The sequence below is a fragment of the Parus major genome, chromosome 4A (genome assembly GCF_001522545.3).
Source record: "Parus major isolate Abel chromosome 4A, Parus_major1.1, whole genome shotgun sequence".
NCBI classification, from domain to species: domain Eukaryota; kingdom Metazoa; phylum Chordata; class Aves; order Passeriformes; family Paridae; genus Parus; species Parus major.
Genome location: NC_031772.1, coordinates 11749860 through 11776066, shown reverse-complemented (window position 1 = coordinate 11776066; position 26207 = coordinate 11749860). Strand labels below are relative to the sequence as shown.

At 38.9% G+C, this 26207-nt stretch overlaps 2 protein-coding genes across 8 annotated transcripts in view; one reads left to right on the top strand and one right to left on the bottom strand.

Annotated features, from left to right (window-relative positions):
* The window catches only part of PSMD10 (proteasome 26S subunit, non-ATPase 10), a 10379-nt gene extending 2799 nt beyond the window's left edge, over window positions 1-7580 (top strand). The window contains exons 5-6 of one of the 6 annotated variants that reach the window (XM_015626056.2): window positions 1558-1592; window positions 7256-7580. In XM_015626056.2, coding sequence (XP_015481542.1) covers window positions 1558-1567 — 10 coding nt within the window. In that variant the 3' untranslated portion in view covers window positions 1568-1592; window positions 7256-7580. Of the gene's footprint in view, window positions 1-2; window positions 4731-4774; window positions 4887-7255 lie in introns of those variants that run through there. The other 5 variants (XM_015626054.3, XM_033514075.1, XM_033514074.1 and 2 more) reach the window with 5 other exon arrangements.
* Window positions 3152-26207, bottom strand: VSIG1 (V-set and immunoglobulin domain containing 1). Of its 2 annotated transcripts, XM_015626052.3 has the most exons (8): window positions 25991-26207; window positions 22526-22686; window positions 16600-16707; window positions 10072-10270; window positions 8402-8557; window positions 7656-7775; window positions 6411-6537; window positions 3152-4911 (listed from the first exon to the last, which is right to left on the bottom strand). In XM_015626052.3, the coding sequence occupies exons 1-8, from the start codon at window positions 26025-26027 to the stop codon at window positions 4728-4730; spliced, it is 1092 nt and encodes a 363-aa protein (XP_015481538.1). In that variant the 5' UTR covers window positions 26028-26207; the 3' UTR covers window positions 3152-4727. The 2 variants fall into 2 exon arrangements, with proteins under 2 accessions (XP_015481538.1, XP_015481539.1); XM_015626053.3 differs by lacking the exon at window positions 16600-16707 and having other exon boundaries at window positions 4728-4911; window positions 25991-26202.

The following is a 26207-nucleotide window of genomic DNA, read 5'->3' as shown; positions in this document are numbered from 1 at the left end:
AGTCATTTAGCCTGCGATGAAGAGAGAGTGGAGGAGGCAAAGCTGCTGGTGTCACATGGTGCAAGTATTCACATTGAGAATAAAGAAGAGCTGACCCCACTGAAAGTGGCAAAGGGTGGCCTGGGAGCCATCCTTAAAAGAATGGTGGAAGGCTAGAGGGGGCTTCCCACTTGAGTCTCTCTGGTGTTGCACTTCTATTTAAGACTGCAAACTTCATATTTTGATAGTTCAACTAGGATGTCATTTATGGTATCAGCATGGTAATGAAATGTTTTTATTGAAGCTGTCCTTCTAATGCAGTGCCAAAAAACCTCTTTGTACTTCCTGTTAATTAAATAGTTCGCTGATTTTAAAGTATTTTTTAATATCTTGCAGTTTTCTTTCTGTTTACTGTGAAGTGTATAAATATGGTATTCCTTCTACTTCAGGTGCCAGTTTAGAATTATTTCTTTCAAAAAACAGAACCAAAAATGTTTTAACCATTTAAAGCAAATTTTTATTTTCTTCTAGAGTCTTTTTTTTTTTTCTTAGCCTTTGTGATTTGTGTTTTGTGGGTACTGATTGTCTTTTTTCCGATGATTCTAAGCTACACTGTATTTCCCTTTGTAGAATGCAGTTTGCTTAGTTACTTAGATAACTGTATCCATATTTATTACTCTTGGTACATTGAGATCTGTGTGTTTAAAGCTTTTCTGTTGTTACTGGTTGTTATCTCTGAGTCTTTAAATACATGTATTTAATGAAGTTGTACTGGGACTGCTTGCAGAATGCAGGCACAGTTTCAGGGTTACCTCTGCAAATACACTGTTTTATAATGGATGGCTCTAGATACTCCTCTGGGATGTACTCCAGTATTTTTTCTTCTTGCTCCTTTTGAATGTTCCTTTTTCTGTTCTCTTTGACTCTCGTATGCAGCACTGACACTTGCAGTTTACCATCTTATTTTATAACAGAAGTCTGGTTTAATCTTTATTTACTCATAGCAAATCCTGATATTAAGTTATTACAAGGCAGAGTCTGAAAAGTGACCTCCTGTCTTGATGTTGATAAGATCATTTTTGACAGCAGTGGATAGATTTCCCCATGAACAAAGGATGAAATTCTGTGAAATAAAGAACTTTCCTAAACAACAGTCTTTGGTATTATAAAACTTTATTAAACTTAAATGTAAGAAAACCAGTACTTTCTAAATAGCTTGTATATTTGGGACATGAACAATGAGATGAAACCCTGCCATCTGCTACACAGTATGGAAATGCAACATATTTGATCTTCAGCCTCAAGGAAAGGGTGAAATGAAAGCTGACAGTTTCTACAGTTTGGCTTGTAGGGATTAAGGTAATGCAATTTATTTTAATAAGCAAGACAGAAACGTACAACCAAACAAATACCTTCACCAAGGACTTTAAATGTATCTTAGTACACAAAATGCAGCTTAAATTTCACTGAGGGGACTCATTAGGAACAGGAGAGATAAGTTGTCTCTACAATAAATTCGGGCCATGCAGACCTTGACTGAAGGAGGCACCTGAGTAAATGTTTTTTATTATTGCACAGGCACTGCTGAAAATTTGATTGGGGAGCAGCTGAAGGTAAGAGTTCTGTGTTCATTCTTCATCTCTGTATAGCAAAAAACTGCTGCTCTGTAGCTTTGTAAATCTACTTCCTTAGGAGATGGTGACTTGAATGTTGGTATAATATTGGGTGTCCGTATTAATAATCCCTGTTCCCTATGGGAAGATAAATGGGCCATGCAGCAAAGACTGTTGGAACATCTAAAGCAAATTCTGAAAAATGTTTCTGCATCCTGCATAGCTCTGCAGGGTTTTAGAGCTACACACCTGTGGATCAGTAGCTAATTTGACTTGTGCTTTGCCAAGAGTATCAGTGGGAAGCTAGGAACAGTGTCCAATCCTTTTTAATAAACTTTAGATAGACTCTGTAATGAGAAAAAACATCTGCCAGAAGGCTTACAGAAAACACCGCACTATGGTAAGAAACTCCAAATACATGTTATTTTCCTTACCTCCTTACTCCCAGCAGCCTGTTTTACTTCTTATTTTGCATTTTTACTACCATTATTCACTGGCAGTTAGAAGTATGAGAGGAACCATTAGTCAAGAATATGGTCAATAGTTCCTTTCTTTTATATAAAAACTTTAACATAACGAGCAATTTCTACTTTTTGAACAAATACAAAACCTGTGGTGTTCTAGGAAGACTGTACTATCTATAGAAGTATCTGACAACTTCACCAGCATAAGCTCCTATCTTACTGTAGCAAGTTGTAAGGAAAACAAGCAGATAAATGTGTGTGAGATGAAGGAAAGATTAGAAGAAATATAACCACATAGTACAGTCCACTCTTCAATCACAACAGTGCTGTTGCAGAGATGTGGAAGTTGGAAAGGTATAGCAGTAAGAGCAGTGTGACAACGTGTACATGCAGGAAGTGGCTTTAGAAGAACTAATACAGCTGTAATGGTGACATGAAGACATTCAGGTTTTCCTATGAAGGGCAAGAGTAAAACAATGCTTAGGAATGTCAGAAATTATTTAAAATTATTGCTGCTGTCAGCCAAGCCTTTGGACCAATAATTGATTTGAATTACATCATCAGGAAACACTTTCAGTAAGAAATAGGACCCAAAGAACATCAGGTAGTACTTACTGTTCCCTTGCTTCTGAGTGTATTTAATGTCATCATCCTGCAAGTTTACATAAATTGGCTGTCAGTATCAGGTTTTCTCAGTAAGCTGCTTAACTTGGATGGCAGGATGTGAGTTAGGAACTTGGCCTGGCACGGTTGTCACAAGTCAGTAAGACCTGCCTGATTAAGGATACTTCTGTAAAGATCCCAGTTTGAGATTTACCCTGGATATTTTGGGGAGAAAGGATTCACTGCTACAGCGTGGCAGTGTTGGTATTAGCAAGGGTGTGACCCTCAGAGTCTGGCACAAACAGTTGTCAGCTAAGATAGTATTAGAAGAACACCATTAATGTTCTTTTACTCTGGAATGAAGCTAAATATTTTGATAGGACACACCTATCAAAGAAAAATATTTGAAAGTCAGAAAACTGAGGAAAGAGCAATAAATACAGTTATGCTTGAAGATCCAAAATAAATCTCTAATTTATCTTTTTTCTTCCCTTTTTTTTTTTTTTTTTTTTTTTAAATTCACAATCTTGATAAACATGCTGAGAGCTGTAGGAACTGAACCTGAAAATTTTAGCCCATAAATCTTAAAGATAAATGTTGCATATAACTAATGTTTTAGTCCAGGAACAGTCACCAAAGGATTTATGAATATTAGATCCTACAAAAGACTTAAGTACCAAATCCTCCAGATCCCTGAGCCAGATATGTTTTCCTGCAGTGCCTGAGACTGAAACCAGTGTCTGCCTGTGTCAGCAGGGCTGTGGGTCTGTATTTGCCTAAGCCCCATGGTCCTTGAGCTTTTATGAAAGTACTATATTTGCCTTTTTGAAAAACTGAGTTTGTGTAACCTTAGAAATAAAGCCCAGGGAGAAGGGTTGTCTAGTGACCCAGGTGTGTATGGTTCAATTCCTTTTCTTGTAAGAGGGTGCTCATTACTCAATTGCTGGCTGCTGGTGCACCAGCAATTGAGTAATGTTTGCACCACTTACCTTCTTTCTTGACTCTTTCTACTCTAAAAGATAGATTGTTACACTGGGATAAGGGACTAGAAGAAAAGTAGCATGAGTTGCTTAACGGGTAGGACTAGCGTGGCAAGAGATTTAAATCATCTCAGGCAGCAATCAAAACTCATGAGCTGTATAGAAGGCAGTATCACTCCTAAGTTTTGAAAGCAGCTATATCTGTGTGTCATGAGGAATGTGTTGCTGTGCATGCTTATTGGAACAAGTCCTGCAAAGAATTTAGGTCTCCAGCTTCTATTATGTGGAACATTCATTTGTATCTGAGCTGGGTTCCCAAATACCAGTTCAATTAAACAGAAAACCAGAATTGCTGAAACAGCTCTGGAATGCTGGAGCTCTTGGGAACTTTAGACCAAGAAAGTCACTGTTAACAGAATGTTTTCAATGTCAGGCAGCAAAGAGATAACATTTTCCAGGATTTTTGTTTGTTTGGTTTTGGTTTTTTTTACCTTAAGTGGAATTCAGATGCACAAGATTTTCTTGACACAGGTCTTAACATCTGTTTCAGCACCCTGATGACATTAATGTAACTTCTTTTTACTTCTGAGGTGCAAAATGACTTCTTTGAAACACTGCAATGTACTGGCCATGATTATTGTTCTGGTGCACATGAAGCAGGTTGGCTAACACTGTTTCTGGAGAAAGCTGCTGTGGTTCTGAACTGTGTGGACACACAGTGTTATTGATAGTAATGTAGACTGGTAAGTAGGTAGTAGGTAGACTGGAAAGCTCACACTTTGACAAATGCTTCAGCCCATTTCCTAATTGGTTTTGCAAAATAGGTTGGATAAATGTAGATGATACTCTTTTTATACTTAAATTTTTGTACAGTATAATGAGCTAATAAAATAAATTTGGTTTGCTTTAAAGGCCAAATCTTCTGCTATTCAAAAAGTGCCTGTGTAACAGACTCTTTGATCCACCCCAGTGGCTCACAATACAAATGCCTTGAATATAAGTTTTAGTCATGCTTCTATGTTAATTCAATTACAGCAATTTTTGTATAAAGTGATCCAGAGGTGATAAAGAAAATTCTATTATAAACTCTAGTCTGTTTCTTCTTTTCCTGCTTCTTGCTTTTCATAATTTTCAGGAGTTGCAGGAGCTGCTGTTTCATCAACACTTGGGTATTCATTTGTTGCATTGCTCGATGGAACTGTGGTTGCAGGAATGTTTTCTTCATTGGATACCTGAACATAGTCTGCATTGGATTGTTTCTGAACCATTTCTCTGCAGAAAGACAGGATTGGGATTGTGATCTCACATGTTGAAATCCTAGGTACACTAGAGTCTTTCAAAATACTGAATCTTTGTATTTGCTATCTGAACAGTAACCCCAATGTTATTATGACTGTTCCAAGATTGTGTGAAAACAACACCACTGATACTGAGACAGAAGGAGTGACAGCATGTTAGCTAGAAAGACATTTGCATTGCTGGTTTAAGTGATCCCATTAGAATAGAATTGATTTTAGTGTGTTTAAATGTTATGCCAGGAAAGTGGAAAAGGAAACTGAGCACTGGCAGTGTCTGTGGAGTGATAACAAAACTCACTGCCTGGTGTGAGCTTTCTGGGAACTTCCACGCAGATCTGGTGTCCCACTGAAGTGCATGAAAAATAGAATTCAGTCAGAAAAGAATTAGGAAAAGACTGAAATCCAGAAAAGTAATATATATTTAGTATTTTAGAAAATATGGAAATCTAGAAAAGTATTTTTAGTAACAGGTATTAATTCCATTTATCTTATCAAAATGGTAATAAACCAACTCCCAAAACTGAAGCACTTTCACATGGTAAAAAATATCAGATGCTAGTGGATTAATTCAATGCAGTAAGATTTATTAGGATCCAAGTACAAAACTTAGTTAATTACTTAATTACTATATTAATTAGGTTTTATAGTACTGTATTAGTTATTAATAATATAATTAATATATTTATTAATATAATTATTAATTAGATATTTAATTACTAATTAGCTGTTAATGCTACATCAATTAAAAGCAGAAATCAGGTGCATGAGTGGCTGATCACTGCTCTGGATTAACAGAATTCCATATTAGGAAGTCTTAAACCTGTGCTACAGGGAAGTCAGTTTTTTCTGGCCTCAACTGCATGTAGCTATTTAGCATTTAACATCAATGGGCTGAATACAGTCTTTATAGTGTATGAGATTATCCCTCTTCTGAAGATTTGGCAATTTAAGGGAAAAATGAGCAACCAAAGCACAGAGAAGAAAACATCTCCAGGAAAGAATCAAAGTGGACATTCTGGGCTGCATTCTGTTGTCTAAACCTTGTGTTTCCTGCAATCTGAGATGCCTGGAAGTATCCCAAGTGTATGTCCTTTAATTTCAGATAACACTAACCCTCTTGTTGAAATCCCAGTAAATTTCCTGAGATAACCCTTAGCTGCTTTCTTTTTTTTTTTTACTTCCTCCAACTGCTTTTAACAGATCCCATTAACTTTAAATCTAAAGAGGTGTTTTTATAACTTGCCACTTCAGTTTGTGTTGTTTAAAAATACTTACTTCACTGTTTTAGATACTGCTAAGTGGTAGCTATCTGTTAAAATAGGAAAGAGAGCAACAGGTAAAAAGTCCCCTAAAAGTAGATGTTTACTCTGGAAGTTTTCTCAAAACTTGCGTTATGCATATCCTTTAGTTCTGCATTGTCAGTAGTGCTTTACAAAATAATTGTCTTAAAATGAAGCAAACAGAAATTCTTACTGCATCTCATTATTTAGTGATTTCTTATTTTTTGCCTTCTTGGTTAAGACCCAGACGATAATGCAAATTATAGCAGCTGCCAGAATTGCTCCAATCAGTGCTCCAGCAACAACACCACCATCTGAATCTGCAAAGAAAAATATGGATGCTAAATTCTGAACAGATTACAGGCCGCAAGAGCTTCTCAGGCTGGCCCTGAGAAAGTAGTCTGGGAAAGACATGAGAAAGAATTAAAACAATCCTCAGGGACACAAAACAACCTTGCAGGTGTTGTTTTGTGTTCCTTGTTTTCCTTGCAGGAGAAAGTCAGGGGGGTGGTGAACCCCACTGACCAATGATGGTAATGTAGCAGTTTACTAACCAATAAGAGTTTCCTTTCTGTACTTTCCACGTATCTGTCTATAAAGCAGGCCTGCAAGCAATAAACTGAAGGATCCTCTTGTTCTGACTCCCTCGAGAGTCTGTGTTGTTCATTCAAGCCGTTCCAAATCGGAACGACAGAAAAAGAAAAAAAAATATTACTTAACCTTTTTAAAACACAATATTATAGCAAAATCCCATGGAAATTTAGTGCAGGAACCTTTAGCAGAAAGAGGGGATTAAATTCAAAGAATTCTTTCTAGGAGGGTGGTAAGAGATGCTCCAGGAAAGTGAGAGCTCTGTGCTTGGGTGGTCTTTGCTACCTCCTTTGTCATTGGGTAGCTCTCTATCCCAACAAACTCTCTGTTTATGCCTGGCTAAAGGAATCATTGGGCTGTAATACTGAATAATAGCTAAAAGCCTTTGCTTTTCAATCATCGCAAACACATACTGAAATTCAGGTTGCCTTTATTTTTGTCTTTCAGCTAGTGGTCACACCTACAGTGCACCAGTCCTTGTACTACCACGTTTTACTGATGGTTGTTATTTCTGGGGTGGGGAGACCTCCGTGGGACTATTGTCTGGAAGAAACAGCTCAAACTCCTTGTCTGTCCTCAGTAAAGGCTCTGCAGTCAGAACCAGGTCCAGCTCCATATTTCCTGCTCCTTGCAGGAAATATGAGTGGGGATATTAAATCCATTTTCTAGGTCATTGTAAAGTCTGGGCAGGCCTGGATGAAAAATCCAGAGCTCTCCAAATCCTGTTCTGTTCTTATTTAAAAAATAAAAATAAAAAAATCTAAGCTTCAAAGTTGTTAAAGAATTTTCCTGCATGCTATGTACATCCTCCATCAAAGATGTGATTACTTTCATGCATTGCACTTACATTTTGTTGTTAGGTCAAGCTCACAGGTGCTGTTCCCCAGGAGGTTGCTTGCTATGCACCGATAGTAGCCAGTTTCAAAAGTGGTGAGGTTGCCGATGTAAAGGATGCCAGAGTTTGGATCTGCGACAAGTGGAGAGCAGGTACATATTACTGTTTATATTCTGTAGAGGCAAAACATTTCTCTGTAGTGAGTAACAGAGCTATTCAGATATTAGAAAAAAGGTCCACCAATTACTGATTTGTGTGGTTTTTTTATATTCTTTAAATATAAAACATATTCCTTCCTTGAAAATTGCTTCAGTGGATTCTGTGGGGGTGTATTAGAAGCCCCTACTCTGCCAACCAGTCTGGCTGATGTTTTACCCACATTAATACTGTGGTTGTCTGTGTAACTTCATGAATGAAAGTGTAACAAGTCCAGAAGATTTTTGAGAGGGAAGGATGTGCTAGTACTTGAATGACAGATTGATTCAATTTAAATTCACTCAAAATTTCAAGGGAAGAGATGTAGAGGCATAAATATTTCTCTCATTTTAACAATTTAAAGACATGGAGAGGACTTCAATTTCTTTTTATTAAGTAGAAAAAGCATCCTGTGTTTTTGACAGCTGTCAGTTGATTTGAATAAGTAAAAATATGATTCTGTGACACTGACTATTGGAAAAGGAGGATAAATTTTAATTAACCATTTGAAATGCTGGAATTTCAGTTCCTGAATATGGTGTGTTAGTCCTGTAGTTACATACTAAGTTGTTCTGTCACAGGCTTGAGGGTGTTCTCATTGACTTTGTACCAGCGGTAGTTGGGGCGAGGCAATCCCTCTTCACAGTTGCATAGGAGGTAGATTAGATGTCCTTTTTCAGGTGTTCCTTCTACTCTGCAGAAAGGTTTTGATGGTTTTACTGTAAAATAAGAAAGGACAAATCGGGAGTGCATACCCGGGGCTGCAAACATTAACCTCAAGTTCTAGTACCATACTGCTCTAAGCAAAGACCTGAAGCCCATCTACAGGTTTCCTTCCAAGAACAGTCTCATTTATCAAACTGACCAAAGCCTCTCCCATTAAAAAATTTAGTAATATTAAATATATGTACATGGCCTAGGGTACAGTTTTATTATCTTCCATTTGCATATTAACTATTATTAAGGAGGTGTTGAGACTATGACTATCAATTATTTTCATTGTAATGGGCCACTCATTAGTCACCATACACCATTCTGCCATATAGCAACATCAGTCTCTTTAGAGACATGACGGGAGCATTTCTGCTCCTGCAGAGGGAGAGGATCAAGGCCCTATTCTTTCAGTATATTAACAGTTGTGAAGGAAATAATAAGCTATAGTTCTGTTAAAAAAATGTATCTGTTTTTACATAATGTCCTCACTTGGCACAAAAGGGAAGTTCTGTCTTTACTTTCACCCATTGTTTTTCATTTCCTACCTCTGTGTATGCTTTTCTGGTTCTTTAGAGTGCTGTCAAGGGAAACTACCAGCAATGAACGCAGCTCAAACCATCAACTTTTCTTGCATTCTTTTACTCAACTGCTCCAAGATTTACTAATTATTTTGGGAATTTTAGATGAGAATTATCAATAGTACTTTGTTTTTTTCAGGAAATGAGTTTACATATATCCTTTTCTTATCCCTGGAAGATAGGCAAGTGATGTTGGAATCACATTTCTGTATGTCTGTGATTTGTCACTCTGATCAGCTATGAATTCTCAAGATAAAAGGAGTTATTAGTCAGGGTTAGTACAGTCTTCTATCTTATTAGGAAATAAAATATTTAATTCCACTGCTTTTCATCCTTTCTGTTCTGCCTGTTCATGGTTGAACTATTGCTTTCTTTCATGCAGAACAAACTTTGTACTACTTTTATCTAACACATACTAAGTTTCTAGCGGTTTTGGGAATTGATGTGAGCCAGGACTCTTACTCTGTGGTGCTGCCTCTCCCTAGATTTATGCAAGTCATCATGATCAACATTAGGTAAAATTAGCAAAGTTTTGGACTGTGCTGGGGTTGTATGTAATGGTTTCAGTGAGAAGTTGTCACTCCCAGCTAAAATGGTGTTTTATTTTAACCAAAACTAGTATCACTTTGTTTTCTGGTATGAAAGATGGAGTGAAGCTGGGTAGAGAAAACTGAAATTTGACTGCAGTTCAGGCAAAGGCAGCTGTGGAGTGCAACAGGTCAGCTGCAGCTGTAAGCTAGAGGGCACGCAGGCTCTGCCTGCCTCCAGGGCCCTTGGAAGCACTCTGCAGCAGTGACTAAGGGAGCTTCCCTCTGCATCATGGGCCTTGTTTACCACAGCCTGTTATTCCCTCTGGCCCAACTTGTTTTGAGCTGTGAATTCAGTGTTTCATAATACAGAAAGAAAAAGACAATACAGCAATAGAGACAGAAGGCACTTACCCAGCACACTGACAATCACTGATTTTTGACTCTGTCCAGCATCACCCTGAGGGCTGAAAACTTCACAGGTGTAGGAGCCAGTGTCTGAGGGCTGCATGTTGGAGATTGTTATTGATGCATTCCCTGGACTTGTTGAAGCTGTTATCCTGTTCTTAAATGCTCCATAGGAGTAAGACTGGCCTCCTGAATAATAATAGATCTGTGACAAAGAAACAATTGTTAGTTTAGTAACAAAAGATCCTTCTGCTTTGTTTGGTACTCAGAATATATTTGATTTCTGATTAAAGCCAAGCAATGTCACCCCCTTTCTTGCCTCCTCCCTCAAGAATGCAGAAATGAAAGCGTGGTGCATTTGAATATACACTTCTAAAGTTTCTTAAAAGACAACCTTTTCAGAATGGTATTTTTAATTGTGTAATTGTCAGTAGTTAAATCTTCGTTGGATACTCCAAGGAGACTGATGCAATTGCAAAAAGCAGAGGTGAGACTATTGACCATCACATGACAATTCTGTGAAAAAAAGCTAAGTCATGCACAGTGAATAATCATATTAATTGCAGCACTGATAATTTGTGATAGCATTAATAAGTGGCTCAGTAGAAGATTATGACAAGGATGGACCTTTCATTGGAAAAAGTGAGTAGCTGCAGAGCTTTCCAAATACAGAATCTGGCAAACAGAGGACTGAAATGAATTCACAAGACAAAGGTCTAAGCAAACAAGGTACCTGATCTGTTGGCAGTAAATTTGAAAGCCATAAGGATGCAATACAAGAACAGAGCAGAATCATCACATATGCAATTAGAGCAGTAATGCTGTTTTTGTTTGTGTCATCAGCACTGGAGACATCGTCATGGACTGTCTTGGTTTTTTGAATTTATACCAGGGAGGAAGTAAAGAATACCAGCTGGCTTCAGTGCTTGGGGGTTTTCTATTTGGGATCAAGAAGTTCCTCTTTTACTAAATAGTAAAAAAATGTTTTGCCAAATGATATACATAGTAAGGATAAATGTTTCTAAGGAATGCAACATTTCCTCACAAATGAAAATTGCTGATTTAACATTGACTGATTTCACTGACTTCAGTAGTGTCAATTGATCTTAGCAATATTGTGGAGTAGAAATGGCCTCATAAGCCCAAACTTGCTGTCTGCTGATGGGAAGGAAAGGTAGAATTGTTCACTGTGGAGCCTTGGATGGCAGTCTGAGCCTTGAGCCCTGTGTCTTTTTAGGAACTGCAGTATCTCATCTACTCTGGGGAAATATAATATCAAGGAGTACCTGCCTCTGTCCAATCTAACTCTGCTCTGAAACCAAGATCTGAAAGAACAAAGATGTGAAAAACTATGATTCATTTTTCTGAGGTGCTAATGATAGTGTTGTATGAAAGTGACAGTATTTGGGATAGGTCGTATGTTCCCCCAGAGTCTACATGCACACACTAGGCAAAGTGAACAGTTCCAGAACACTCAGTCATTTCTCTAAACTGGTGAGAGGTGTCCATATAGAATTACAGGTTGTGACCCAAATAGATATAAATCCTACTGTCAATAGATATTGCTCCTACTGGTAATATTCCAGAATCATCAGTGTAAATGTATTTTCTGAAGTTGAAGTAACAGCATGTTTTTTAATGGAAATAGTGAGAAAATGCTTGTAGGAAAAGGTTTCACAGACTCCTCTTCACAGGCCATTCTCACTTGACTAGTAGAAAAATATCCTTTCGCTCAAAGTTCCCTGCCTTTTAGGGATACTGCAGAAGTATAGTTTGCTTTACTTTGCAGATCAACTGATTGCATTTTGAATTTAGAATATTAATTCTGTTTATCCTCCCTGATATGGTGTTGACTGAAGTCTTTAAGAAATGTTATCTAAAAGCCTTTATTAGCTTAAGGCAAGGTACTCTCCAAAACTGTCAGAGCACAGCTGGTTTATGCAAAGATATGGCTTTGAAATGAAGGTCAGAATCCAGCTTGCACAGCACCAGCAGCTCCAGGACTGCAGCTTGTCCCCATCTCAAGAGCAATTTTGCATATTGCTCAGCCAGACTTTATCTTTCCCTGCCCCAGCATTACAAACACCAGGTACAATTGATACAGAGCTCTGAACACCAAAGCATTCCCAAGGTGGGGAACAGTGGTGGTACAGTGGGGAAGCATAAGAGTTACAGGGTTAGCTCAATGACAGACCTAGTTAGAAAGTCTGCTGAAGCTGGATACTCCTCCCAGTTTCCATGTTTCCATCCCAGTGCCTGGAATACCATCAGTTTTAAAACTGATTTTATGCTTTGGATAAAATGTCTAGAGATGGAATTCTATTGCCAAGCCAGAGTCTGGATGGACACACTGTACTCTCTGGGAAAGGTAAGTGTTCAAAATAGGGTGTTTGGTTTAAGCAAATCACTCATCAAAAAAGTTGTCTACCTGGAATTACAAAAACACACTAGCCACATTTACCTGAGTTTGAGCAATAGCAGAGTACTGTTTATCACTGTTTCTTGCAAGAGTCTGAACTTACAAGAGCTGTGACTTGTGACTTCAGCCTCTTCTGAGGCTGATGTCCCTGAATATCTCTCAACAGTGATGGGCTGGATTTTCATCTCCTCTCCATCAACTGCACTGTTGGAGTAGGGCAGTGAAAGGGGTTCCATCAGCTCTTTACACTAATGTGAAATTAAGCTCTACAATGATTTAAATTAAATAATGTGAGTCTTGCTGCAGCATGAGAGGAGTGGCAGGCCTATCATACCCTGTTAAAGGCTTGATTGTTGGAAAAAAGGACTAAATTCTACTCAATCTACCTCAGAGTGATCTGGGATTATGTGAGAGTAAAGAGTAGTAGAAGGGGTCCACTGAATGCTCATTTAGATACAGCACATCTTCCTGGGAATGAGACTGGCACTGCAAGTCATAAATGCAGTCAGGGCATGCCAGTAAAACTGTAGAGGAGTAAGTGCTCCTTGGTATATTTGACCTGGAGTCAGGGTGAATTACATGCTTAAATCCTCACACGGTGCACTGAAAAACTAATCCTTTGTGTTCTCTCTTTCTGAGTCAATGAATGCAGAGAAAATATTTTGTATATGCTGTTAAATCTGAGACAGGTGTCAACACAGCAGAGACGATTTCTTCTCTTCATAGATTCAAACAGAGTTTTACTGGGTCAGTTTTTGTCAGCTGTGAACATAAAGGCAGTGAAACATTCTCAGGCAATATGTTTGGTTCCTCTGCAGGCTCCTGTCTGTTCTCTGTTCTCTCCTGTTGGATGCTTAGCTCCCTGGTGCTGGAGTTCATTGCCTGGAGGAAGGTGGTAAACACCAAAAAGGCTGAATAATGTTCTGATTAATTGCTGAGTGTATATCTTGTCCCCGAGGTATGATTGGATTGTGTACACAGGAATTTCATTTAAGAGGAATATGTTTCAGTTAATTGGCTGTGAATTCATAGTCAGTTTTTAAAAATATATTCAAAATGGGTATTTTAAACCCTAGTTCAAAGTGGTTTTATGCTGTCCTTGAGAAGCTAGTTTGTGGCTTTCAGAAAACTGAAATGAAAATCTTTGCAAAAGTGTTTCTGTTTCAATTCAAAAGTAAAAAAAAAAATTTGTGTTCTGTTGAAGATATGGAACACTCCTTGGTTTTGGGCAACTGCCAGCTAATGTTTCCTCCTACAGACACACATGTCATTGACTTTTCTTTCCATATTACCTGAAATGTGTGTAGGGGAAAACTGCATGTTTAGTCAATGGTAGACTTTTTCTGGAAACCTTTTTAATCTTAGTTTAATGCTTGGTTTAAACAAATCACTCATCAAAAAAGATGTCTACCTGGAATTACAAAAACATACTAGCCAATATATGACCAATATATTTTAAGTGCACCATCCTAAATGCAAAAAAATACAAAAGAAATCTGCTGTACTTTCCTTCAAACATTAAGTTTTTCATGTCCTCAAGCAAATCATGAGCAGTTCTAGTAAAGTTGATGATTTACCAGAGCAGAAACAATATTGAGGGTGCATTAATGGTTGTTGCTCCTCCTTGTCAGCTAGTTTGTTCAGCAAGTTATATAATGGTGCCTTTTCACAATTCATGGAAGCAGCTGCCTGAGTGACTAATCAAACAACTGACAGAGAGGAGAGGAGATTATCACTTCTAAAACTGTTGTCCCTAATAACTTAATAATCTGAGATACTAGTTTCTACTAAACAAAAAAGTTGCCTAGTAGACATCTCCCTGACCTTAGAAAGGGTTGCAGTTTAATTGGTTTTCCAACATGTAAGCCAGGCAGTGCCTAGAGCTGCTGTCTCCAGCCAGCCATCCTTCCAGGCCTGCTGAGGCAGTGCTGCGGTTACCCTTCATGTCCACAGGTAGTTTCTTCTAGAGTGATGGTGTGGAAAATATTTGCTTGCAGAGAAAGCAGTCAGCAGAGCTGATGCTGAGTTGAGGACTTTCAAAGGCTGCCAGATGTTTGGCAGAGTGTGAGGAACCCACCTACAGGTTTTTGTTGCACAACTTCTGTAGAAAGGTCTTCCTTAGGGTGTGAAGGGGGTGTGTGAAGAGGCAGGAAATTAGAAGAAACATGCCTCCCTCTGCTTCTCCTTTTCTTTTGACAGGACAAATATATACTAGAATTTGTGTAAATATATGTCCTTCAGATGGCTTTGTTCAGCTACCTGAACAAGATAGCTGGTAAAGAGGTACAACAACCATTAATGCACCCTCAATATTGTTTCTGCTCTCGCAAATCATAAACTTCACTAGAGCTACTCACGATTTGCTTGATGACATGAAAAGCTTATTGTTTGAAGGAAAGTACAGCAGATTTCTTTTTGATTTTTGTTTGTTTGGTTGGTTAGTTTTGGGTTGGTTTTTTTTGCATTCAGGATGGTGCACTTAAAATATATTTGTCACACTAGATTTAAAAGGTTTCCAGAAAATATCTGCCATTCAGGTCAAAACCCCTTCATCCCCATCTTCTGGAGTCACTGCATCACAATACTGTACATGCCTAGTACTTATGGATATCAAAGTTATAAGACGAGATGTTCTTGAAGTGCATTACAAAGTGTCCTGCTTAATGTCCACAGAATCCTGACTTCCTCACTTGGGGGCAGTTTCAGTTTCCCCCACCAGCACATGTAAAGCTCTAGCATCCTGCTGGATGATGTTTTTCTGATGGAGTCAACATGTGACTCACAGTCTTTGCCTGGAGAGCTGGAAAGCTCCAGCATCCAGAGGGCCTTGTCATTTGGTTGGTTTGACATTTTCTGTTTGACATTTTTTCAAGCTACTAGAAAATTGAGGATATTAACAACTTTACTGGATTGAGATCATGATCTCTTTTTGAATTCTGAGGACAGACAGAATTTATAAAATAACAACCAGGGGAAAAAATGTTCATCACTTCCTTAAGCATTTTACCATCTAATTATAGAACAAATGCTGCACACTCAGTGTTAATGAAGGCCCAAAGCTCAGATTATGAACTCAGCTAGCTAAGAAAGCAAATGTTCACACGTATTGGTTTCTTTGACATGTGTCACATGACTGAGTCTGGGCCCAAATCCCATATTTCATCCACAGCTTCTTTTCACACATTTTTGTCAAAACTCTGTTCTACCAGAAGGTAGTAGGGATATTATAGGGATATCCCTTACTGGGCTTTTTCCCTTGCTGGGAATGGAGGATATTAACAATGACAAGAAGTGTCTTGTCACAATAGTGCATTGGTAGAAGAAAGGAAGGGAGTCAGAAGGAATCCTTTAGAGGATTACTCATTCAGCAGCTTTAACTGATGCAAATATACTGAAGGAGCAGCTCTTTCATGTTCTCACAGTATCATTTCTGTGGCTGAACTATTAGTGAATAATTCCTACAGTGCATCAAGAAAAAATGTGTTTTCTTAGTCCATTTGGTGTAATTGCTCTTCAGCAGTTATTATTAGACCTCAGTTTACATTGGGCTGTACCCTGTATTTCATGGTGAGATAGGAATCCTGCAGCAGTCAGAGTTTGGAATGGATTATGACTGGAACACTGAGCTGACAACTGCGAGGAAGCTGGTTCATCTCAGTGTCCTCAGTATTCATCACATCTCAAAATGTTTTTATATTCTAGAAAGGAGACCCAGGATGTTTGTTTTTTTCCCTATGTAAATATGTAGCCCCAAGTTTGGGCTATCCAGTCTTGCTCACATTCAGCCCAGAGGTTCCTTGTGGATACACACACCCTTCAAATAACCTTTAGGTAGAATATTCCTGAAGGGGCCAGTTCAGCCACCTAGAATAGGTGGGGGGGAAAAAACCCAACACAACAGTTACATCCAAAATAATTTTGACAGAGAAAAAAGCAGTAAAAAATAGGGTGAGTTAAAACTTCTGAATGATGCATCCAATTAAACTTATTTCAGTCATGTGCCAGTTTTGAGATTTCAATACAGAATATGAATACAGGTTTCACAGTAGCACAAATCTAGTAGAAGCTATTTAGCTCTGTTTCCCCCCTTAAGATTATGGGGATTGTTTTCTTACCTTGTATCTCCAGCTACATCTTCCCCGTGCATCTGTCACATACACCATCTTTTGACAAAGACTGACTGACTTTTCATCCATACTCAGAATACCGTGACATGGGGAATGCTGTATTTGAGTAAAAATGTGCTGATCTGAGAGTTAAATGAGACTTTAAATGTTCCCCCAAAATCAAAGAGCCACTTCTCCACACAGTTCCCCACCTACCATCCACGCTGATCACAAGAGTGGGGTTCCTCATGTTCAATTTTTATGCAGAAAGTATCTCAGGCCTTGTCAACCACAAGATGTAACAGAAACTTATTCCTTAATTCTACCTAAAATTAGTCAAACTAAGATTGAAATCTAATGTTTGCTCCCAACATCCCAGTTACAACCTGATTATTTTCTACTTGTCTGCACTTCCCTTTGTCATAACCACAGCCAGTCTACCACAGATGCGCTGACATCCAGAGTCACATGGCAACAGTATCTCCATTCCTCTCATTGGAGGTGTTGCCTCTGCTTTCCATGAAGCTGTTACTTGCAGTTCCTGCTCAGTCATCTAAGTGCTAGATAAAATTTGGTTGTAAAAAATCACCCCTAGGCAAAAAAAAAAAAAAAAAAAAAAGCTTTCAGATGAGAGAGGCCCTTTCCAGGAAGTTTTCCTGTACTGCCTCAGGAGGTACTTCACACAGGCTCATCTTTCTCATGGGCTGGAATGGGCTGCTCTGCTCCTAAGCTGGTGTCCACTGCAGCACTTACAGCCTCTGCAACACAGGATCTCAGGTGTCTTGAGACTGAAAGTGTGTGAAGTTGTCCCCTGAACTGCTCAGGGTACATGGAGGGGAAATTGTTCTTTCAGAAGCTTTCCTGGAGCCCCCCAAATTACAGGGCTGGCTGGCCTCTGGCTCTCACCTGGGGTAGCCCAGTGCCAATGGCTGTGTCTTGCTTTGTGCTGGGCAGCAGAGTTGTGCTGGTATTGGGACTACTGATAATCTGAATTTGGGGTGTCAGGGTGGAAAGAGCTGATGCATCTGTGCTCAGGTCATTCTTCTTGATTCTTTCCTACTTTGGCCTTTCCCTCCTTGTCCCTTATTGCTGACCAATGTTCCACAAGTTCAGGTTTTTTTTAGAAGATTCTCATAAGAAGTCTATCAATAATACTGTTTTGCCTAAAAGTAACAGGTATCCATGACCTTTACTCATATGGTGAATTTAAAATTTCAATCAAGAATCCTGCCCTGGGCACATCTTGCTTAGCCAGGTAGTGTCCCTGATCATTTCACTGACTTTAGCTGTGGGTGGCCTGGGCTGGAGGCTCAAGGTGTGGCCCAGGTTAGGTTAGTTGTATTTAGTAGTTGGGGAGTTGTATTTATCTTTGCAAGGCTGCAGCCTCGCCCATGAAGAGTCAACAGAGGCTTCAGCTTTCAAACATTTACTTAGGTGCTTTACACTGGGGCCACCTGAGTGACTCAGAGCATAAAATGAAGCACAGATGTAGGTATTAGCAGGAGCTGAGACTTTACCTTTTGAACCAGGCCAGGCTGTGATGTACCCTGGCTGAGCAGAGTTGAGAATGTTAGCCTCAGTTTGTCTAGATGTAAAATAGACATCACTCAGTGTTGGAAAGTTCTCAAGATTCTTGGCTGGGAGTTATTATTTAAAACTTAAATTCAGCATTAAAGGACACGTTGCTAAGGGCTAAATGGCAAAAATAAAAAGTTGAAAATATGTATGGCATCCAATTTTCCATGATTTTATACAAAGTTTATATTCACCTACTATGTAAAGCTGTGGTGTCTTCAAAACAGTGCTGTGAACAGAGCTAGCTCTGTTTGCTTCCTCCCTTTTTATTGTGCTCCCTGTCTAGCTCTGTTTGCTTCCTCCCTTTTTATTGTGCTGCCTGTGAGCAGCCTGGCTGTGGTATCTCCTCCTTGCCCATGGTGTAACTGCCAAGGTCAGAGCTGTTGAGCACCTGTGGCAGCCCTAGAGAGGGTGGGCAAACCAGAACAGGGCATGAAAACACCAGAACAAGCAGCAAAAGACAAAACCAACCTCACAAAGGCTGTGCTGGGAGGCAGATCTGCATCAGTAGCAGGGCTGCAAAGTAATGAAAAGTACAGCCTCCCCTTGATGCAAGGTAAAATCTGGTGCTGAGTACTTACAGACATTAAATTAACACTGGCACTAGTAAGGTTCCTGGCCTTACTGATAACACTCCAGCCAGATCTGTACCTGAACTTACGGATCTCAAAACACTGAAAAATCTGTACTGTAAGTGGCAGTGTAAAATAAAGAGGTACCTATGGCCTCTGCTTTTTATATATTATGTATTAAAATCTAGTAATTTAACCCTCCTATTCATTAATGCTTATAGCCAAAAGTTTCTTAATGGTATAAATTTGCCTTAATTATATATAATATTTATAAATGTGTATGATGTTTACAGCTTGCTCTGTTATTTGTTTCCACTAGAGAGAAAGGGCCATGTTCTCAATTGTTTAAATAAACAGTATTTATTAAAATCAGTATTTTTTCCACACATATTTGTCACAGAGAATATCTCCTCTGCTTAATCTTATTACTTTGAGGATAGTGCCCATGTGAATAACATGATCATCATAGTAAGATGTCAGAAATATTTTAAAATTTAGAAGGTAGGAGATGCATTTTCTGTAACTTTTTTACAAAAATTATAAGTCTTCCGTCTTCAAAATATTTGTCAGAATTTTTCAATATTCAAAAATGGAATTTGAAAATGGATTTATAAGGAAGTGTTTGGTATTTTATTACGGATCTGTTAGAAGAATCTAAATATCTCATAAAATTAAATAATTTTATTCCAGTTAAAATTCAAGCTATTGTTCTGGTATTCAGTAAGATATGATGCCAATCTTTCCAATATAGTTGGGTTTGTCCTCTTACCAGCACAATAAATATATTTTTGAATTACATATTGGTGTTGTTTTATCTAAACAAAGAAAGTCAAAGCTGGCAGCCTCCTCCATTTTCATGCATATGTCTCCTACTTGGAGCAACATATAAAACTTAATTCAGCTATGTTCCAAGCCACAAGGGCAAAGCCAGGTTTGTAGAGAGATTATCTTTTTGTTTAAATTTGTGGGAGAAAGAAATGTGGGCTTTCAGGTTCCCAGTCCTTTCTGAAACTCTTCTGAGTTGTCAGCCTGAAATGGAAATACCAGCCTCATTCAGATGGAGGGTGAAAATCCAACTTTATGTTCAGCTGTGTTGTGTGATTTCTTAAACCATATTTTCTGCAAGCAATCACTTTCTTCCCAGTGTTTGCATTAACATCATTAATTTTATTGTGAATAGGTTCAAAATGGTAAGAAGTTGCCAGGTGGTGGTAAAAGGATACAGGGTCAAGTAATACAGGACTGAATGTGTTTCTGGGAGCATCTTAAAAAAAGCAGTGCCCCAGTCCCGCACCCTCCATGGATACCAGCAGGTTCCGGGGAGCAAAGGGATCACTGAGCCTCACTGAGCATGGCAGCCCAGGAGAACTAGAGCTGCAGTGAGAAGAGATTGTGCCTTGGTGTTCAAGGAGGATGGGATTAGCACTAACCCATGCCCTTTCCAGACTGAACTGACTTTATGTAATGAAAATCATTCATCACAAATGCAGCTGTTACAAATGTGTGAAAGTGAATTTGCTGTGAAATTAGTTTCAGATGGGGGAATCCAGCTGCAATTTTTCCCAGTAATGTTTCTCATGGACCTTATGGGCACAGCTTTCCCACTGCTTGCAGTGAGAGCTGCAGAAGCTGGGAGGGAGCACTGGAGGGATTGATCTGTAAGGTTTCCCTGACATCAGTCAGTTCTTGTTGAGCGTATTCTGAACCACCCACAGTATTTTATGATTGTAATTTTCAGGGGGTATTTTTCTCATCATTTGCCACAGTTTACAAATGTTTTTCCCCTTCTGGATCTCTTGAAACTGTGTGATTCTCCCTCTAAAATACTTATCTCTATATACTACAATCTGCTTATTTCTTTTGATTGTGACCAGAAAAATGTATGGCATTTAGTGTGTTGCAATATGGAAAATTTGATGCAAGTAGAACAGAAAGACTCTAACCAAACCTGGAGAAGGTGAGCGTGATCCTATGTCAGTGCTGTACTTCCCAATTGAACAAGTGATTAAAATTTAAAATGTAACCTACTGGATCAAAATTATAATATATTGTACAATATACAACTTAGGAAACCTGTAGCTACCACCCTTTCAGGAATAATTCTTCATTTAATAAAATAGTTTTAACTTGAGGAAAGCAAACAATGAGTAACTACTATTCAACTACAATCAGGCACGGTGTGCCTACATCAGTCTGGTATTCAGCTAGTCAGAACTTGGGATGGGCCCAGAATTTGTACTTAGCACTGATGCAGGCTTTATCTGGGGCTGCCTGTGAGTGAGCAGTCCTGTCTTGAGGTTAAATTAAATCCTGTCTTAGGTTAAATTGCCATTTCTTAGATATTGACTATTGCTGTTCAATGCCAAATACATTACAACCTGCATATTCTGCAAATTACAGGCTAATTCTGCTGAAATTAATAAACCAGATGGAAGGTACAACTGTATCAGCAATATTATTAGGAAACTTGCAAATGGGACAAAAATAGCCTGAGTGGGGACTGTGACACTCCTCTAAGTAAAATCTTTTTACTTCAACTCTCAGCTGTAACACCAGGCAGGAGGATTGAACTTTCAGAAAAAAATAAATGCTGGCAACAGGATAAAAACAATGGGAAATTATTGTTCCACAAGCAGTGGCCTGATACCAGGCCATGGAAAAGGAATCCCAGTCATCTTCAAGGATTCAGCAACACTTCTAATCTCTAATCTGGATTACCTCTTACAAAGGAATGTGTTGCTGACTGCTCACCACCTGTAGGACTGAGATGATGGGAGCTCATACCTTGTGTGTTATTCTGGGAATGAAATTCATGGGTTCATTTCCCCACCAAAACATAAGATCAGCACATAGTTCTTGAAGTTTGGGCAGTAGTGTGAGTACATATAGATACATCCCATCCCCGACTCCTTCCAAGCAGACCAGGCTGCTCTGCAAGGTCTTTACAGCCACATGAGAGGCTCAGGCTGTGGTTGGACCAAGTCATTGCCTGGTATTGGTGTCCTTCCCAGTCCCATCCATGCTGACGCTCCAGCCTACCACACAGTCTCATTACACACCCAGAGTAAGATATTGTGTGGCTTTGCAGCCTCTTGGGGTCTCAGAAAGGGCAGGGACCATTTGCCCTTGACCTGTAATTGTTCTGTTTCCACAGTGATGATCATGGGATGCTGGGAAATATCAATGCAAGTTTTCTGTGGCAGATTTCCTGCTGTGACAACTTTCTGCAGAGTGCTGCCAACACTCTTGCTGCTCACTTTGTGCTCACAGTTCACTGTCATGTACAGCACCTCTCACTGAGCTGCCAAAAAGCAACTGCAGTGCCTGAGTCAAGGAGCTCTCATTTGACCCTTAAATGGGGAACAACACATTGTCATAGGCAAGGGCGTCTCATCAGGAAAGCAGCTTTCACAATGGCAGGAAATATTGACCAGAAAAGAGAAAAGGAAGCTGGTCCAGGAGCTTCAGCACTTGTATGATTTTTGGACGCCTGGTCTTTGCTTCACACTTCCTGTGTGACTTGGATCAAGTTGTTTGAGCATCTGAATCACTTTTGTACTTTCTCATCAGTTTGTAAAGGAATTCAGGCATGTCCATGGGAACTAGGAACCTAGATAATTTGTTTTTCTGCTCCTAAATTTCACTGCACCCCAGTCCTTAACCTCTAGGGCAGGAACCCAAACATTACCTGGTCTGCAGTAAGGATAACCCTATCATACATAACAAGACTCTTTGATAACTTAAGGATATGTCAAATATAATTTCATAGTAATAATAAATAGTCTTACGGTATGCAGCTGGCTCTCTTTTGCACTGTAAAAACTCCACTGAATAAAGAAATTTCCCATCGGTCCAGAACTGGTGTATGTGCAGAGGAGGGTTGCATTTCCACCTGTCATGATGTTCACTGTCTTCTCAGGGATGGTCACCACGACCCCGCTGGTGTGGCCTGTGGGCAGTAAGTGCGGTGAGGAGAGATCAGCTGGGGCTGGCCCTGGGAGCCATGCAGGAATGCCTTACTTGCTGTGTTACTGAAGAAATTTGTGGGATGTATCTGGCTGTTCTCCTTTTCAGTACAGTTTCCCTTGGCTTTGTGTGGAAATTTCAGAGATAACAAGCTGGGACTGGGTAAAAGCTAGCAAGCAAACAAATCCCCAGAATACTCACGCCCTTACAACAAATAATATTCTTAAAAAGCAGAGTTCCTAAACCCATACTTGTTCTCATTGGCCAATACTCATCTTCTCACTAAGAGTCTGTGGTTAAACTGAACCTTTCTTCTGCACTCAATGCTCTCCTGTGCTTGCACTCTCATTGACAGCTGTGTCTACCCCTCTCTTACACCTTTCTTGCCTTTTTTGGGTTTTTTTTGCAGTTATTTCTTTAGATATCTATCTCCTTCACTGTGGAGCAGTATTCTCACTTAATACACCCTTATATTCTGACTAGGACTTGGTGGAACTGTTGTATCCCTCAGGTTGGAGCCCAGCAGCTTTTCTCTGCTCTTCTTTTGCTAATTTCTTTTGTTTAGGTTTCTAGGGGTTTACTTCCAGAAGCTGTTTTTTTTCCCCCAATGCTATTACATTGGAAAAATCAAACTAAACTTTTTGGAAGGGCTTTTACTGTGTGGGTTGTACTGTTTTGAGTTGCTGTGCTAAAGCAGAAAGGGAGAAAACTCAACTTGTGAGCCCTTCCCCATAGTGTTCTGATCAGTCTTGACTAGACAATCATAATAATGAAAGGAATCAAGCACCACCTTACAATATTTATCTGTTTCTTTCCTCTGTGAATTACTAGCCATGATGACACATGACAGTAAAGAAAGAGCTGTCAGAAAAATAAGTCTGAATTTCAGGGTTTTGGTAGGTCACTGAGTCCAGTCTGAAAGCTAAAGATTGAGACTGAGAATGTATTTCTTTTGAATGGGATGGAAAACATAAAACATTTTGGTTCTTTCTATGCAAAACAGGCAAGGTGATAATTTCATGTTATAATAATTTTCATGTGGGTTTATTGTATATAATAATGATTGAAACAAAGATGTAAAATATTTTTCTCAATGCAGGATCTGTGTGTCTTATGTTGGGGTGCTGCTTTTGAGAATTTAAGCAGAATCTGCAGTAAAACTAAAGAGTGTTTTGCTGAAATTAACAGCCCCGTGTGAGAAAACTGTTTATAAAAAGAAATTATCTATTTTATAATTTTTAGCTATGTAAATATTGCAAATTCATGACTTCGTACAGTATGCAAACCTATCTGAACTGTTTTCCTTGTTTGATGGCTTCAACAGTAAAAGCTCACTACAAGGAAGAAAGGAATAAAATCTTTCTGTGTTGATGATGGCTAGGATGAAAATTACTGGGTTTAAAGTACAACAAGATTTATATTATATGTGAAGACATATAATATAGTGTCATGGGAATGGCTGAAGACTGACCTAAATGTGTCAAACCTGCCTTGGGGAAAGAGGGGATCCCAGGACTGGCTGCCAGTCCTACTTGTCTTGTGGGTTCACAGCAGTTTAATCCTTACTGAGATCGAATATAAAAGCTGTGCCATATTATTTTAGGTATCTCAGTTCACTGTTCTCAGCTTTAAGAATTAGTGTTGGCCAGAGGATGATTGTTTCTTGCCACAGTTTATGTGTATTTATCTTCTGCTCTTTGCAGGATTAAAGGCACTGTCTTTCAACACAATATTATTACACTGAAAAGATCCATTTTCCAGTCATCTGCTTCAGATACTTACTTTATCATTCTCTGGTTTTAGAGTCAGGAGTGCCACAGAGTCTGACTGTTTATAAACTTTTCTTGAATAAATTAATTTTAGCAGAAATTACTCCACAAAGCCTTCTAGTTTCCATAAAACTTTATTTTGAAGAAATACATTTAATTGAAATAATCTTCACTCAAGTAATAAGGCTGTTTAAAGTCAGTACTAATTGCAACATGGATCTTTTGACTGACAGCAGAGTGAACTGGCCCCACAGAGCCTGTTTGCTCACCGCGAATGTTAATGGCAGTTTCACTTTGTACTTATGTCTTCTAACCCCTAATCCCATTTCATACATACAGGTCTTTTGGTTTAAATTTTAAAAAGTACACAAATAAGAAATAACTGAATGAAACAGCTAGTGTGAACAGGACTATTACTTGTTAAAAATGGCTGATCCATGTCTTTACTCATCGACATTATAGTGTGACTATTTCCTTCCCACAGAGAAAGTCATTGCAGTTAATTAGGAATCTCCCACTTTCACTGAAATCTTTTGCAGTTTTCAACACTCATGAAATAAATCCAGGTTTGCTGATCTTTTCTGAGCTATGGAGGAAGCCCAGTCCTCCAACAGGCTTCCTCCCATCAACACTGAGCCACAACAGAAATCCCCTGTCAGTAGTGCCCACCAATATGGGCACATTGCTAGTCTCAAATCCTTTCAAATTAGAGGACATTGCTTTGAAAAGTATATATGGTACCAATTCTGAGTTACTTTTCATATCTAAGGTAAAAATCTGTTGGGTTTATATGTATGTGAGAGTTAGAACACTGAAACTCCAGGAGCAGCTACTTAAAATATTTCTATGGCACCAAACCAGATAATTCCTATTCCAGATAATCTGGAAAAGAAGATGTGGAAACTAACTTTCATTTTCTGTAGTGGATACAAGGGCTGTTCATGTCCATAGAGCATTAAAATGACTGCTTCTGTATATATTAAAAGTAAATTAGCACAATGAAATGCCCTTGAAATAATAATATATAGTTTTCACTATACCATAAAACTCCTGGATTCCACAAAGTATTATGTCCTAATTTAATTTCAGGGAAATCCAAAGATTATTTGCATGCTTTAAGTTAAGCACCCCCCCAAGTTTTTGGTGGCTGAGGGACTGAGGCATCATTTTCCAGTACTATTATCAGGGGGAGACAAAAGCCAAATATGGTAAAACCTGACCTTGAAACACTTGAACACTTAACACTCCCTACAAGAGCTCTTTGCCTCTAACTGACATCAGAGCAAAGCATTAATTGGTCAAAGCCAAAATTCTGTTCTTGAGCAAAAAGCTCTTACCAGGTAGAGGTAAGTTTGTGGATTTCCATAGAATGGTCTGGCAGTATAGCCATGATTTTTATTCCATCCTGAAATAATTCATCTAGAATGTTCTCCTAGTTTCCTAGTCAGGTTCACCTGCTTTTTTACCTCAGCAGGTTTCTTTGTTCCACCACTATTTCAATCAGTTTGTTATTCTTACCTGCAAGGATGGCCAGAATTGGAAATATCTTCAACATTGTTGCACACACCTTCTTGATGCTGGGAAAGAGACCAGATGCTGCTTCTGGCTTTGACTGAAACTCAACTGTTTTATTTTTTGAAGTTGGGTTTTTTGTTTTCCTTATCAGTTGTGTATCAATACGTCAGTGAGCTGTTTCATTCTCCTTTATCACATGTGTGCCTTTGTCCTACTAGTG